At 40.1% G+C, this 16,922-nt stretch overlaps 1 protein-coding gene across 1 annotated transcript in view; it reads left to right on the top strand.

The window, feature by feature from the left end:
- Positions 1-16,574, top strand: part of Swap70 (switching B cell complex subunit SWAP70) — a 69,987-nt gene extending 53,413 nt beyond the window's left edge. Inside the window, exons 8-12 of the mRNA XM_026409593.2 lie at positions 4,806-4,913; positions 6,577-6,743; positions 11,658-11,856; positions 13,009-13,105; positions 13,408-16,574. Coding sequence (XP_026265378.2) covers positions 4,806-4,913; positions 6,577-6,743; positions 11,658-11,856; positions 13,009-13,105; positions 13,408-13,514 — 678 coding nt within the window. The 3' untranslated portion in view covers positions 13,515-16,574. The remainder of the gene's footprint in view (positions 1-4,805; positions 4,914-6,576; positions 6,744-11,657; positions 11,857-13,008; positions 13,106-13,407) is intronic.
- Positions 16,575-16,922: the final 348 nt, after the last annotated feature.

Genomic DNA, 16,922 nt, shown 5'->3' with positions numbered 1-16,922 from the left:
CACCAACAGTAGGCTAATACAGTTTTCAGGTGAGGTTTGGTGAACTGTGTTCTCAAGTGTATCCAGATCACTTGTGAGGCTCTCTGGTTTTCCCAGCCTTAATAGCATGAAGGTCTCAGGTCAGCAAAAACAACTCATTGACAAAGAAGATATATTTATTTAAAAAATGAGTAAATTTTAATTTTGTCAAAGAAAGATGTGAAATTTCATCCTTTTGGGAACATGAAGGCTATTTTGAGGTGACCACTGCAGGACCCCTCCCCCCAGCTCCCGTGCACATTTATGAGTGTCTCCAAAGACTCTTAAAGTAGATTGAGGTTTTTATACTATTTGATGTCAGAGTTATAGTCTAGTCAGTCAGCTTCTCCTTCCATCAAGGCTAGGTTGTCAAGTATTATAGAATGTATGGGATAGTTGGCACTCACAGGGTGACATTGTTCCCTTATAGGAGTGGCAGTGAGTCCCCCTTGTGTGGGCATGGTCTTTATTTGGGACATTTCAGGACTGAGCCTATTTAACCATAAGCTTATAGACACCCCACCGCCTGCCTGCAATAACTTTACACTAGATATAGGGGTGACTTGTGGTTTGAGGCCTCACATTCCTCATGGGCTTCTCATGGGAAATGCCACACTGTACACTGAACCAAATAGACCCATAAGTATTTTCTAAAAATACATTTATAATCTTAGGTACTATGTGATCATACATCTTAGAAACAGCCATTACTAGGCAGCCCAGATACTTTACAAAAGCAGCTCCCTTGATTGCTCTTCTCCCCAAATCACTCTTATATCTTGCCTCTTTCTGCTACAAAACATTTTCCGTATCAAGTTCATTGAGAGGCTAGGCTGAGCACCTGCAATATAGACCCACTCTTTCCTCCCTTCTGTGCACACATTAGAAATGAATGTTATGAGGGTAGAGATGAGGTGGGAAGCTGGGGTGTGGTTCCCTTGTACTTTGTTAAATTTATGAAATAGGCCATACCTGAAGAGGAAAGCATAAAATATGTATTGTAAGTTATCATACAATTAATACCAATGAAACTACTACCAAGGTTAAGACAGAATATGGCCAGTATTTTTTATTATTTTTAGATTTAAGTGACAGAAGAGTATATTTTGACATATTATACATACATGGAGTATAATTTATTCTAATTAGGATTTGCCAATATTTTGAAGCTTCCCCCCGCTTTTTAATTTTTAAAAATTTACAAACAGTTAAGATTAACAGTTTATTAACAGTTTGTATATTGATTTTTTGATTTTTAACATATGCTTGGATTCTTGAAACAGCCACGGACAGAATATAGAACAATTAATACCCCCAGAGAATTCCCTTGTGCTTCTCTTTTGTATTTAGACCTTGTCTTCACCTTTAAATACTGGAAATCACTTATCTGTTTTTTAAAAAAAGTACATATTAACCTCAGTGTTCTGCATTTAGTTTCATTGAATGTATTTTTGAGATCTCTCTAAATCAGTGTTAGGAGAGCTTCCTTATTCTTCTTTTTGACAGCCTGACATTCTGTCATATAGCTGTTTAATATTCCATTGCATGGCTGTGTCATTACTTATTTAATTGATTCCCCCATTGAGGAACATTTGGGTTGTTTTTACTCTTTTAATAGACAGTGCTGTAGGGCATTATCTTGAACCTGTGCCATTTTGTATATGTTCATACATGTTCAGGTATCTCTGTAAAATAATTCTCAGAAGTAGAATTTCTGGGCCAGAAGTGTGAAATCCAGGCTGAGGGAACATCTGCCATCCTAAATGCTGCTGTTACTCCACAAGGTGAAAAGTATTCTAGGGCTTGGCAGTTAAGGGCTCCTACCTAGAGATGTCACATATCACTCCTATTTACAATATTTTAATCAGAACTAGTCACATATTTCTAATGAAAAGTCAGCTGTCAGGTTTACTGGGGTTCCTTGTGTGTGGGGAATAATTTTTCTTCTGCTGCTTTCAAGATTTTCTTTTCTGTCGTTGTCTTATAACAGTTTATTGTGATGTTTGTGGCTGTGGATCTCTTTGTATTTATCCTATTGAGTTTGCTGAACTTCTCAGGTTTGTAGGCTAATGTTGTCCCATCAAATTTGAGAAATTTTTAGTTATTTCTTCAAATTTTTTTTTCTTGGGCTGGGATTATAGCTCAGTGTGATAGAGTGCTCGCCTTGCATGTGTGAGACCCTGGGTTCGATCCTCAGCATCACATAAAAAAAATAAATAAGTGAAATAAAGGTATTGTGTCCAACTACAACTAAAAATAAATATTTAAAAAAAATTTTTTTTCTACTCCTTTCTCCTCTTTCTGCTATTCTTACTATACAGATGTTGGTGTTCATGATGATGCCCCACATTTCTCTAAGACTCTGTTCAGTTTTCTTCATTTTTTTTTCTGTTCTAATTGCATAATTTATATAGATTTATTTTTCAGGGAGTCTTCTTGTAGCCCAAATATACTATTGAGTTTCTAGTGAATTTTTCATTTCAGTTATTGTACTTTTCAATTCCACAATCTCTTTTTGGTTCTTTTTATAATTTCTTTCTTCTTATTGATATTGTCTGTGGGATGGGATATCATCATTCCTTCCATTACTCCTTTAAGTGTAGTTTCCTTTATTTCTTTGAACATATTTATAACTGCTTTGAAGTCTTCTGGCAGATATTCATCCAGGCCTCTTCAAAGGCAGTTTCTAGTTCCTGTTTTCTTTCTCTTTTTGTTGTTGTTATTGTTTTTTCCCATGTATGGGTTACGGTTTCCTGTTTCTTTTTCATGTTTTATAATTTTTTATAGAAAACTGGACACTTTATAAAACCATACCAACTCTGGATTTTGATTCTAACACTCTCTGTCTTAGGGGTCATTTATTTGTTTAGTGACTTGGCTGGACTGTTTCCTGAACTGTTTTCTGACAGTGTGTTGCCTCTGTGCTTCTCAGAGGCAAGCCTTGGGCATGCACATAGTCACCTTGAGATGACCCCGATTTTAGCAGGGCTCTCTTTAGATGTTTCTTTTTCTACTCTCTCTGTTAAGCCATCCACCTCTGTTGGTATCACACCAAACTGTTAGGTCTCAGTATTTCTGGTTGACTGTTCTATGTTTTTCACAATACCTTAGAACCTAAATTGCCCCTTGGTCTGAATATTATTTAAATTCAGGTCTATATGTAGTCAAGACTAGTCCTTAAGATTTGTTCTTGCCATGTGAGGGGTCTGCCTAAGCTGTCTCTTCCCCTGGTTTTCTCTGTCAGGCTTTTGACTGGTCTGTAGTTTAGTTTGTTGCTCTCATGGAGCCACCAGCCTCCTCCTAATTCCTTACCATCAAACTCTCTGTTGTTATCAAGTGTCCTTAGGCTTATTCTTCTTCACAATTTCAAATAAAGTCACTTCCAAACCTGTCTTTCTCCCTGGACAAAACTTCTGTGCAGCATTCTGGAATTTGTGGAGATAACAGTATACTCTGCTTGGAATAGCATTCCTGCTTTATGAGCCTGTCAATTGATGGGGGAAGGTGGCCTTTGGTCTTTGTTGCTTGCCTCATCCTTTGTGAAGCTTCTGCCCCATAAATGAGTTGGGACAAGGGTAATCAGATCTAGTCCTCTCAACCTGCCCACCCTGTGAGTGGGGGCTGGGGGAAAGAGAGCTCCAGATCTCTTAGCCATGCTTGCCTGGAATAGAGTTTCTGCAGCATAGAGCTGGGGAAAGTGAGGAATACTGGCTTCTATCCCTCCTAGGGAGTTGGTGCAGCCCTGGGCTGTGAATTGAGAGGAGAGGAGCCTTCAATCTTAGTTTCATCTACCAGAAGTGGATTGGGCAGATGGAATGTGTTGTGTCCCAAAAGCTATAGACTCACTGTTCTTAGCTGAGATTTAGTAGATTTTCTTTTTTTGTTTTTTGTTTTGTGGTTCTGGGGTTCAAGCCCAGGGCCTTGTACATGCTAGTAAGTGCTCTACCACTGAGCTGCATTCTCAGCCCTTAGTAGATTTTCTTAGATAAATGTTCTCCATTTCTTTGTGTTTAGGATAATTTCCAGAGACTTTTAAGTGGTTGTTTCCCCATTTTTTTAATAAGTAATTTTTATCATCTATTGTTCCACTGGGGAAATGATCCATGGAGCTCCTCAGGCCCCTCTTCTGGCAGTTGAGCTCTGGTAAAAGTTTTAAGGAATAATGTGCAAGATAAAGAACCGGAAGATTAGGGACTTGCCTCACACATGTGAGACACTGGTTTCAATCCTCAGCACCACATAAAAATAAATAAAATAAATAAAGATTAAAAAAAAAACTGCAAGATTAGATCTCAAACCTGGTGAAAAGAATTGCAAATGAAAATAATTCAATGGCTGTACTACAACTTCCTCTGCAAAATATTATTCAGACATACCAGTGTTCATTCATGTCATTTATCAAATTTGTTTTGCATGTTAAAATTTGTTGCAAATTGCTGGGATGGAATTCCAATGGGTCTAACAGTTTTTATTCTTTTTTTTTTGGTATGAGGATTGAACTCATGGGCACTCAACCACTGAGCCACATCCGCAGCCCTTTTTTGTATTTTAAGACAGAGTCTTACTGAGTTGCTTAATAGCCTTGCTAAATTGCTGAGGCTGGCTTTGAACTCTAGATCCTCCTGCCTCAACCTCCCTAGCTGCTGGGGTTAGAGGCATGTGCCACCGAGCCTGGCTTTATTCTATTTTTATTGAATGTTTGGCTTTACTCATAAGCTTGGCTTTTTCTCTCAAATGTTCCACTGTAACAAATCTGCTTTTCTGGGGATGGGTTTTTAATTGGGTAGAAACTGGAGGAAGCAGCATCTCGTGCAGCAGAAGAGGAAAAGAAACGCCTGCAAACTCAAGTGGAGCTACAAGCCAGGTTCAGCACAGAGCTGGAGCGTGAGAAGCTGGTGAGGATCCCATGGCTAGGGAGAGCTATGGCCTGAGTTCACTGGGCCACCCTGATGAGGGGAAAGGGAGGCCTGGGAGGCTGGAGAAAAGCCATCTTCTGCTACTGACATGCAGTGATTACTGGGGAAATTATGTGTTCGTTCATTCCTTAGTCCTTTATTGAGCACCTCCTGTGTTCCAAGCACTGTGCCAAAGATATAAAGGTGAAAAATATGAATATTGTTTTAAAGACCTGCTAAGCAGATATTTATGGGATGGAATATTGAATACTTGTGACTGTATGTCCTGATTTTTTTCCTGGGACTATCTTTGTCCTCTTGGTAAAATTATTATTAATATCTATTTTCATTCTCAGAAGTTATTTGGAAAATAAATAACTTTGAAAAAGTGAGCATAGATTTCATCACATTTCTCCTCTATAATGAACTATGAGGAGGGATCTTAAGTTGCAAGAACATCTGCATTTTGGTTTGCTACTCCTGGCAGCTCTGATTCATCCTAGAGGCCCCAAAGGTCCGAGTGGCTCCAGGACATCATCAGCTGGTTAATAGGTCTTGTTCTGTTGAGCCATGCTATGTGGGAAAGTGCGGAGCCCTATGCCTTTATGTGCTCATGACATTTCCTGTCGTCATTTAAAGCGCTTGTTTGTGTTGTGAGAGGAAAGCACAGGGGGAAGACGTGTAGTTGGGAGGTAATCATGCACTCACAGTGTGGAGGCCTAGCCTTTCTTCCTTTCTGTTCCTTCTCACTGAGTTGTAGTTTTCTCTTAAATGTAGTGGTTATCATATGGTCTTTCCTGGCTCTTTTCACTAGCTATTGCTAGTGAAAATATTTTATAAGCTGAAAAAACATCTGCTAACATTTATGATATTATATTTAGGATAATCTTTAAGGCAGAGATCAAAACTCTTACCCAGAAGTGGGGAAACCACACACTTTTTAAGGTACTGACTTAACTACTGGAGTTCTTCCCTGGCTAGAGGTGTCCTAGGGAGGGGAGAAGAGGGGTGACAGCAGGCAAATGCAGAAGGAGTCTCCTGCAGACCAAGTTTCCCTTCTCCATTTGTTTTCACGTGCAGGTTGCTCTGAATGGGCAAAAGTTCATTCATTCCTTTTAGTGAAGACTGTTGTTATAGAAATTGTGGCTGTCAGAAAGGAATTTAAAGAGAAATTATATAAGGAAACGGTTTTTTTTTTTTTTTTTTAACTTGACTCAAAAGGTGGAGTACAGCCTGGCGTGGTGGCATACGCCTATAGTCTAAGCGGCTTGGGAGGCTAAGGTAGGAGGATGGTAAGTTCAAAGCCAGCCTCAGCCACTTAGCAAGACCCTAAATAATTCGGTGAGACCCTGTCTCTAAATAAAATGTAAAAGGGGCTGGAGATGTGGCTCAGTGGATAAGCGCCCCTGAGTAAAAAAATGTGGAGTGGAAAGTATGAAAAATATACCAAAGCAGGAACACAGCATTTGGGTTGGAGTCTTTTACAGCTGGAATTGGATGTTGTGCTCTCATTTGTTTCATATTTAATTCAAGAACTGAAGGCAGGGGCTACCACACTGGTGACCTGTGGGCAGCTCCCAGGATAGAGGTGGGGTGGGAGACTTTCCCCAAAGTTGAAGTCAGCCTGCATTTCAGTATGACCATGACCCTTTTATACCTTCAGATCAGACAGCAGATGGAAGAACAGGTTGCCCAAAAGTCCTCTGAACTGGAACAGTATCTACAGCGAGTACGGGAGCTGGAAGACATGTACCTAAAGCTGCAGGAGGCTCTTGAGGATGAGAGGCAGGCCCGGCAAGATGAAGAGATGGTGCGGAAACTTCAGGCCAGGTGCCAGATCAGTTTGCAGACTTTGCCTTTACATGTTTGGCTTGGACTGATGGTTTTTTGGGTCAGCTAATACTGGTGGAAGGGGAGGAGGCTCTCACTCTGGCAGTGACAGAGCTTATGTATTGTCCAGGCTGGATAGACTCTGGAGATTTGGCCTGCTAGTGTGTTTCTCTTCATCCTAGGGCACTGAAACCCTTGCTTAGGAAGCTAAAGAAGGACCTTATCTGTTTTAGAGCAGTCTGTGGGTATGTTTGATGGAGTCCTGTTAATCATACTCTAGAATATCCATGAGCCCAGATCAGCTTGGTGAGAAGTTGACTTTTTCGTGTTGCAGACAAGAGACAGCCCTTAATATAGGGACAGGGCTGGGCTTAGGCCAGAGTTGCAGCTACAGTGTAGAGTACACGTGCAGTTTCCATTTGGTCATTCAGAATAGTACTGTAGTAAGTACTACTTGAAATAGCAAAGTGGTTTTAATAGCAAAATGATTTTAAATGTAAATGTAATTACTATATGTAGCTCTCTGCACCAGTAAGCTAAAAGTTCAGTACAAAATTTAAACTTTTTCTTTGTGTACAAAACCTGTTTTATGAATATAATTATTTTCTTTTTTCTAAATTATTTTTCTTCTTAGTTTTTGGAACTTGAGATGGACAAATTTGCCCCATCTAGTGGTCATTTTTAAGATGTGGGTTCTTTCTTTCATGAAGTCCCTGAGTACTGAGCCTGATTCAGAGACTGACTGTCAGATTGGCAGTGGGGATTTGCACCTTGCTCCTCAGGATTGGCCTGGGTAGGAAAAAAACAAAGAAAGTCATAACAATATATCTACATTTGAGGATAAATATATTTTTGAAAAGGATCTTATTATATTGTCCAGGCTGACGTTTTAACTCTCAGATTCAAGTGACCTTCCTGCCTTACTCTCCCAAGTACCTGGAACTAATATACTCGGTCCTTTCTCTGTAGTGCCATAAATTTCTCCAAGATAGCTTTTATAGTAAATTGTTTAAATGTAATAACTTTGACTTGAACCACCTGGATCTTTTTTAAAAATATTTATTTTTTAGTTGTAGGTGTACACAGTACCTTTATTTTTTATTTTTATGTGGTGCTGAGGATTGAATCCAGTGCCTCACATACGCTAAGCAAGTACTCTACCACTAAGCCACACCCCAGCCCCCCGTCTGGGTCTTGTAATTTTTTTATCATTAAAATTTTAATGTGTAACCCTGAAGGTTATCTAGGTGCTTTTGAATGGAGACTCAGAAGAAAACTGTTTTAATGTGTGGAAAAATCAAGTATTGAAAAGTTCTGGAGGCTGAGCCATGTCCCACTGTAATTTTTACCCACTGAAATTTTGGATCTCTAAGGTCTAGGAGCATCCTTGGTCATGTCTGCATTCCTAGTAACCAGTGCAGTGCCTAGCACATGCTGAGTGCCCAAAGGAATACTTTTTGAAAGGATGCATGAATTGAAGTTTTATCTACTGTGGCCTTGTGGACCCAAGAGTCTATCTTCCAAGTGTTATAAATATTTTTCTATGTGTTTGAAGGCAGTTAGGGACTGGGTTCCAGAGTGAGGTGTGGGTACTGATTCCCTAATATGAAACTTTGTAGCTGTATACTTTTAGAAAAGTGCTTCACTACTTTGAGCCTTCAGTTCCTTATCTATAAAGTAAAGTAACTGCCAACTCTGTAGGGCTGTGAAGATGAAATGAGATATTTTAGGCATAGTGTTTAGCATAATGTTTGTGGGCACACAGTATAAGATGCTTTCTGTTCCTTTATCTGATTTGCAGATGGGGAAGATACTTCATGTATATAATTTCAAAATAAGCATTCAAAAAGATGTTGACAGGCTACAGTGATAGTTTTAGACTAATAAGATAGTTTAAAATATCAAAGAACAAGTACTGGCCTAATAGCAGTTCATTTGAAAGATCCAGGGTTTCACTTCCCTGTGATGTGGTTGCCAAAACCTCAGGTACTATTAGGCAGCTTTAATAAATGTGAAGTGTACAGAGCAAATGAAGTAATAGTCTCACAGTAATAACGTGAGCTGTTGTTTACTCAGCACTTGCTACATGGCAGCCGTGTAAGTACCTTACATGCATCATCACATTTGATTCATCAGCACACCTCTGATGGTAATTCTTTTTTTAATTTTTGAGACAGAGTTTTGCTGTATTGTCCAGGCTGGCCTCAAATTCCTGGGCTCAAGTGACCCTCCTGTTTCATGTTTCCAAGTAGCTGGGACTATGTGTGTGTATCACCATACCTGGCTATTCTTTTCTTTTTAAATAAATGAGGAACCTGAAATGCAAAAAGAGAGTGAGGCACTAGACTTCATTCATGGGTTTGTTTGCAAACCACAGAAACTGGCTTGAATTAGCTGAAGCAATAAAATAATTTATTGAAAGGTTCTTAAGTAGTTCACCAGTTCCACAGAAAGGCAGGTGGGCAGGCTTTGAACACTAGCAGCAACCAGGCTGGGAAAATTCATTAACCTGGACTACAGCTCAAACCAGACCTGAGAAAGGACACCACACATTGGTACTGGGTGACAGTAGTACCATTTCTTCTGCTGCCACTCTACACTAGATATTGCTGCCACCAGCAAAGTAAATTCTGCACTGTCTCAGGTTCTGTGTGTCAATAGTTTCTGAGTCAAAGTTCCAGGAGAGGCATCTGTTTAGCCAAGCTCAGCCCTTGTCTTCCCTGTGCCCTGGTTTCCAAGGAGCAGAAGGGTAGCTTTCTGGCCTGTGGCATCTGTAGTGGGAGATAGCTCCACCTCTCATCAAGATACCTAACATGGTAGATTCCCTAGACACCTGAGAGACAGAGTTCAGGTGCTGGGCAGCACAATCGCCCAGAAAATGTCCATTTTCCTCCCATACTTTATTATTAGACTAAAGAAACAGCCCTTCTAGTCTTGCTCACTGTTTATCCCAGTTCCTAGAGGAGCACTTGGAAGGTGTATAACAAATTCAGATTGAATGAGGGGATAAACTGTACACTGTTCAGACTACATCTGCAATGCTTTATTCAGCTGTGTATATCTTACTCCAAGAGACTTGAAAGGAGTTAGTGTGTGTCTCAGGAAGGATATTGCATGTGGACACCTGGCCCCATCCTTGGGCTAGATCTGGTCTACTTGGGGAGGCATTCTTAGCATTCTCCTGAGCCACCTTCCTGTGCTGAAGGGTGATCATGGCAAAGAGGGAGCAGATTGATCATTTGTAGAATTAGGGATAGTGGATGGGGAAGCTCATGTTGGTATAAGAAGGAACTTCCTAAGGATTGAAGCTGCCCATAGATATACTGACTGACTCATGAGAGTGTCAGTGGCCCCTTGGCTAGGGTATTGCAGCAGAGTTGGACAGTCATCTTTGAGAAAGGCTTGGAGGGAGTTCTGTTGTTGGCATGGATGGGAGCTGGGGCTTCAGGAGTCAGGGTCAGGCAAGGGCTATGTGGTCTGTTATTCTTTTTCCCTTGAAGAGCGAATGCTGTAGTAACTGACTTGCCATGTGAGTTGAAACCATGTAGCTCGCTATGAGATCTGTGTCCTGACCAGGCCTGGCATCTCACTTGGAGTGCAGGTTTGGGCTATGTGCTGGTTTATGTTTTTAAACACTTACGCAGCTGGGTAATCTCAAATGAGTAGCCTGTTATTGAAAATAACATTTTGGAGTCATACCTACTTAAGGTTGAAATCCATTATGACCTATGCAACATAGTTGTAAACCATTGCTTTATCTATAACTTGGGGATAATACCTTGCAGGATTGTTGGGGGATTAGCAATAATGAAGTTAAAGTGTCTGGCATGTAGTAATTGTTCAGTGAATAGAATCTATTATTCTCCTTTGTGTCAGTCAGCTCTTTCTCCCTTCATCTGTATTACTTTAATTATCAGTTTTATTTTTTCCCCTTGCTAATAGGTCTTTATTAGGTGAAGAAATATTTAAAGGTGTAGCAACCAAATTTCAAAACTTGGTCCCCTGCACCTGGCAGGTAGATGACCCAAAGCCTGGTCCTCTTTACTGGTTGTAAAGGGCATGTCACTTCCCCTTTGGGCCTCACTTTCTTCAACTCTAAAATGTGAACATTAATAGCACCTAAGTTTTTTTTTTTTTATTGGTTATTCAAAACATTACAAAGATTGCAGAATCACATCGGTTACACTTCCACATTTTTACATAATGCCATAATAGTAACTGTTGTATTCTGTTACCTTTCCTATCCTCTACTATCCCCCCTCCCCTCCCCTCCCATGTTCTCTCTCTACCCCATCTACTGTAATTCATTTCTCTCCTTATTTTTTCCCATTCCCCTCACAACCTCTTATATGTAATTTTGTATAACAATGAGGGTCTCCTTTCATTTCCATGCAATTTCCCTTTTCTCTCCCTTTCCCTCCCACCTCATGACTCTGTTTAATGTTAATCTTTTCCTCCTGCTCTTCCTCCCTGCTCTGTTCTTAGTTGCTCTCATTATATCAAAGAAGACATTTGGCATTTGTTTTTTAGGGATTGGCTAGCTTCACTTAGCATAATCTGCTCTAATACCATCCATTTCCCTGCAAATTCCATGATTTTGTCATTTCTTAGAATAGCACCTAAGTTTACTGTGAAGATTGATAGAGAAAGATTTGATTCTTAGCTCAGTTTCTGGCACACATTCAGCTTTGCATAAATGTTATTTTCCTTTTTTTTCTTCTTTTCAAAAAATGGTAAAATAGGGGGTTGTTTACTAACTTTGTGAACACTAACATCTCTGGCTCCCACTTTCCTTTTTGTGACATAAGAGGTACATTAAACGACCTTGAATATTCTCTTTTGAAATTCTTCCCTCATTGCTAGATTAGGTGTGGTGCCTGGGCAGAGGTGATCTGAGTTTCCTTTTTATTGCAGGTTGTTGGAGGAAGAGTCTTCCAAGAGGGCAGAACTGGAAAAGTGGCACTTGGTACAGCAGCAGGCCATTCAGACAACAGAGGCAGAGAAGCAGGAGTTGGAGCACCAGCATGTCATGAAGGAGCAGGCCCTGCAGGAGGCCATGGCGCAGCTGGAGCAGCTTGAGCTTGAGCGGAAGCAGGCTTTGGAGCAGTATGAGGTGACTGGGCTGGTCACCATACACTCTTAAATTTGATTCCTTAAAAACATTGTTCAGGGGGCTGGGGTTGTAACTCAAGTGGTAGAGCGCTTGCCTAGCATGTGTGAGGCACTGGATTCGATCCTCAGCACCACATATAAATAAATTGATTAATTAAATAAAGGTATTGTGTCCATCTAGAACTAAAATTTTTTTTAAAAACACATACTTTTCTTGGGGTTGGGGCGGTAGTGCTGGGGATTGAATCCAGGGCCTTGTGCGTGTGAGGCAAGCACTCTACCAACTGAACTATATCCCCAGGCCCTCCCACCTCCAAAACACACATTGTTCAGAAAAACATTGTTTAGTAATATTTATCTATTTAGCTGTAGCAAGAATCTTAGCTGTAGAAAGGAAAGAGGGAAGTTTTTATAAGAGATAAGGTGTATCCTTCAGAGTCTACTCAGGAGACAGAAACTACATAGTAATGTGAGCAGCAAAAGTTTAATATATATACTTATAAACTATAACAGGGGATTACCTACCAAGAGTGGCAGATGCAAGAAACAGCTACTGCCTCTAGGCTGAGGCAAAGCACTGCAGGAGTCCCTTGCTCCCGGCCCCTGACTCAGCACTGTGATCCAGGCCTTCTTGGGGGACACCACAGTGGCAGAGAAGTGGCTGAGTTGCTGGGCCAGCAGAACTCCCAGGGAAATTGTTCCCAGGCACTGGTCACTCCAGGGAGGTGCCACTAAAACCCACTGGGATGACAGCACGAGTGTCCTGAGTGCTGGCTTCCTTCCTTCAGCACCTGTTACTATCAAAACTGAAATGGAGCCAGCTAATGAGGGAGAATTATTCTAGTTAACAAGGCAGTGAAGGGTTATTTGGAGCTGAGAGTGGTGGAAGTGGTGGAAGGGTAGGCGTTAGTACCAGGTGGCCTGGGTTTTAGTCCTGGCTCTGCCGCTTCCTCCTGTATGACTTAGGCAGGTTGCTTAACCTCTGGTTTCTACTGCTGTACCCTGGGATAACAACAATTCCTGCTTCTTAAGAGTGGTTATTAGAGTTTAATGAGATAACCCATGAGCACATAGTAAGTAACTAGTTGTTGTTATTTGATTCTCGAACTACTTACTATGTGTCTGCAAAGTCCAAACTCCATTCTTGTTTCAGGGGGTTAAAAAGAAGCTAGAGATGGCAACTAATAAGACCAAGAGCTGGAAGGACAAAGTGGCCCATCATGAAGGATTAATTCGATTGATAGAACCAGGTAATAGGTTTTTTGAAGTAATCATACATTAATTTTAATTTTGTTTTATTTGTGTATTTGAATTGTGCTTAAAAATCATTTTTGGCCCAAATGTATAAGCCCTAAGCTGTTTAGAGTACATTTCTCTTGGGCCCAGATAGTCTCCTTTATGCACAGCTTCTCATCTTTGGCTGGTATGACTTTTTTAGATGTTCCTCAAAGAAGAAATAAGGTGAAAAGTTAACTATTTTGTCCATGGAGAAATGATAATGTAAACTGAAGAATGTAATACTACCTGTGTTTAAAGAATGTTTTTATTTTAGGTTCAAAGAACCCTCACCTGATCACTAATTGGGGACCTGCTGCTTTTACCCAGGCAGAACTGGAGGAAAGAGAAAAGAACTGGAAAGAAAAAAAGACCACGGAGTGACTACTCCTGACAGAAGTCCCCTCAGTTATGCAGATGCCAAGTGTGGCCGGAGAGCTTTATGCTAAAGACAAAAGAAACTGGCTTCGCTGCTTCTAACTCTTTTCTTGGTGACTCTAATGGGGTCAATGTGCTAAGGAGCCTTCCTGCAAATGCAAGCTTCTCTGAAAAGGACAAAAAAAGTCAATGTTGTCAAGCTCTTTATTTACTCTCTTTGAAAACTTCAGCTTCTGAAAATTGCATTAGGCTCAGATTCTCTTCTGAGAGAGGCAGAGCATGGTCAGCTCTGTATCTGCAGGGTTGAGAGCATGGGGTCTGAGTGCTCAATATCTCTGGGGAGTCAGAACCTCTTTGGACTGGGTGCCAGCTCTTCCTTTGGCAGCATGTTTCCTTCTTTGTGTGTTTTAAGTGAGATTGGCCTGTCTTCTTGCATCCGTGCCAGTTGAACTGGCAGGCCTTTGACCATAGGTGCTCTGATGGATAGGTCATGGAGTCTCTGCCATTTCTCAATCATCCTTCTGGATAGATCTGGCAATTGAGGTTTCTTAGCTTATACTAAGATAGTTCTTTCCCTAAGCATCATACATTTGGCATGTATCATTCCCATTTCCTTCCCCTCACCTCAAAGAAAAACATCCTCTTGGCTCATACTCAACCTAATTCTATCTCGGGTGTTCTCTCCCCTTCTCTCTAGCAAATGATGTGCTACTAGGGTACATCATGCAGTATGAGGATTATGTTGAGTGTAGAAAAAAGCTAATTTGAAATAAAAATTATTTGGTTGATTTATAAAGCAGATTATATGCACATGGGCAGTGGGAAGTTGCCCATGTGTGTAGTTAGATTTAAAATGTTATAAAGGGAGGAAAATGTCATGAGGATGATAACATGTCATTGTATTAGCCCAACCATAGCTCTCATTAGGAGGGCAGCTTTTCTGCCTTTTCCCTTCCTGTGTGTATCAGGGAAGAAATATCCAGTATAAATAAGTGTAGCAAGGAAATTGGGATCAGAGTCTAATTTGAAAAGAAAATTAAGGAAGTTTCTCATGTATTATTTGTTTTTGAGTAAGAATATTTATGAAGTCAAGCCTTCCAACACTAGTTATTAATTTATAAACATCAGTAACTCCATGGAAATCCATGATGCTTAAAATTGAAAAGCATAAATATGGTGGTATCAGGGCGTGGTAGTATGTGCCTGTAACCCCAGGGACTCAAGAAGCTGAGGCAAGAAGATCACAAGTTTGAGGCTAGTCTATCTCCAAATAAAAAAAAATAAAAAGGGCTGGCAATGCAGCTTAGTGGTAGAGTGCCCCTGATTTCAGTCCCCAGTACTGAAAAAAGAAGGAAAAGGTGGGGGGGGACAAACAGGGGTAATTCAGTTGTCACACAAAGGCAGAATTCAGCCTCATGGTTCCGGTCCTCGCCAACAAGCATTACATGAAGTTCTTTAAGTGCTTGCATAACAGCAGTGAGGAAGCGATTCTAAAAAGATGTGTACATCTAGAGTGGATGGTCTTAAGAGATTTCAGTGCATATATTTATTTACATGAGTGGAAACTGGAATATAATTCCACATATCTTTTATGACTGGAAAATATTTGCCAATGAAATGGTCTTTAGAAATTTGTCTTAAGGACTGTTTGATAAAAATATAACTTTATTTAATGATCTCTTATAGTTGTCTTTATAAAATTTAGATTTTTATCTAAAATATCTTTTATATTATGCCTTCCAAATTTAACAGCTATTCTGGGTGTTGTTTTCTGCTGAGCCACTTATAAGTATTGTTATTTTATTCTGTCACTGGCAGATATATTAGACCAACAGGAATGGAACCTTTCTTGTGGTTTGATTTATCACACTAGGGAACCCCAATCTCCCTCATAACAGATGAGGAAAAGATATTTTACAAAGAAGCCAATGAGCCATGTGACATCTCTGGGGTAGAAACAGTGTGGACTTAGATAGCCTGTGCATGGGGTGGGTGGAATGTGTGAATTTCTGCTTTTGAGAAGTGCTGAGATAGGCCATATATATCCTTGCAGAACGTCCCTTCTTAAAATCCAGCTTGTTGCATAGTTGCAACTGAAAACATGACCTGGGGTTAGCTCCTCCATTCCTGTCTCCAGTGGACCTCACTTTGTGGCCTGGGCCATGAGCCTAGAGATTGCTTGTTTTCTGGGCACATGTGGGCCTTGACTTGACTAAGCAGTCACTCCTAGGGTGGTGCAAAAAGTTTGTATTTATTGCATAGTGTCGACATCCTGGCTTCCATGGCACTACATCCAGGAGGGAAGAGTCCCTTTAAACAATGGTAAAACGGCAGCACAGAAATGAACTCTGTCAGTCCTATTTGGGATGATATTTTTATATTAATCAAATTCCTCCAAATATTTAAAATGGTTTCAGCTATCAAAATACCTATAGACCCCTTGGTTTTACTTTTGTAATTACTGTACAGAAAACTTCAGGAGTGTTTGAATGCTTGTCATAATCAGGCCTTTTCCTTAATACATAGACATGATCATTTCCAGGAATTAAACCTGAAAAAAGTTTTTAAAAGATGTTTTGTTATTTGCAATATGGACAGGGAACAAAATATAATTTTCAAACATCATTATCTAAACATTGTATAATGTAATATGCTCAACTTTCTTAATTTTTTTGCTAATTTTTCTAAGATATATTAAAAGTTTTTTGTATTTTTTTGTTTGTTGTTTGTTTTTGTAGTCAAATGGACTCAGTAAGAAAATCAAATGTGCCAGAACATCATACATTTTAAACTGTCTAGTTTAATAAAACAATGGGGTACAGTTGTGTGTCTGTATGTGTATTTTCATATAATGAAATGGACTTTGGTTTTGGGACACTTCCTGAAAACATTGAGTTTAGGGTTAAGACCCCAAGAAGTTAGCTATGGCCTCTTGTTTGGTGTTTTGAGTCACGAATGTGGGGAAACCATGGGTGATGTGTCAGCTGACAAGCGGGAACTTAGAGAGATGATCTCTCCCTCATTGTTGCTCTTACCTCCAAATCCCCTTACCTTTGTTTTCTCAGACTTTCTTTCCATGTCTTTCAGTGTTTCCTTCACCAGAATAAACAATGTGGTTTTTTTGTTTTGTTTTACGTGGTTGCCTACATTAAAACGCCTGCAATGGGTGAAGCAAGCCCACTCAGTTAAGCTTGATTATGTATTTGGAAGCTGATCTTTCCCTTTTAGAGCAAGGGAGAGAAGTAGAGGTTGGTGTTTCTATAAACACTTTCTTAAACAGTGGTTCTCAACCAGGAGCAGGTTTGCCCTCTGGGGGACATTGGCAATGTCTGGAGGTTTTTTTTTTTTTTTTTGGTTTTCACAGGTGGTAGGAGTGTTGCTGGCAACTAGTAGGAGAGGCCAGGAATGCTGCAA

Source organism: Urocitellus parryii, chromosome 4 (genome assembly GCF_045843805.1).
Source record: "Urocitellus parryii isolate mUroPar1 chromosome 4, mUroPar1.hap1, whole genome shotgun sequence".
In the NCBI taxonomy this organism is placed as follows: Eukaryota; Metazoa; Chordata; class Mammalia; order Rodentia; family Sciuridae; genus Urocitellus; species Urocitellus parryii.
The sequence above is the reverse complement of the archived record's forward strand: the minus strand, read 5'-3'. Positions and strand labels throughout refer to the sequence as shown.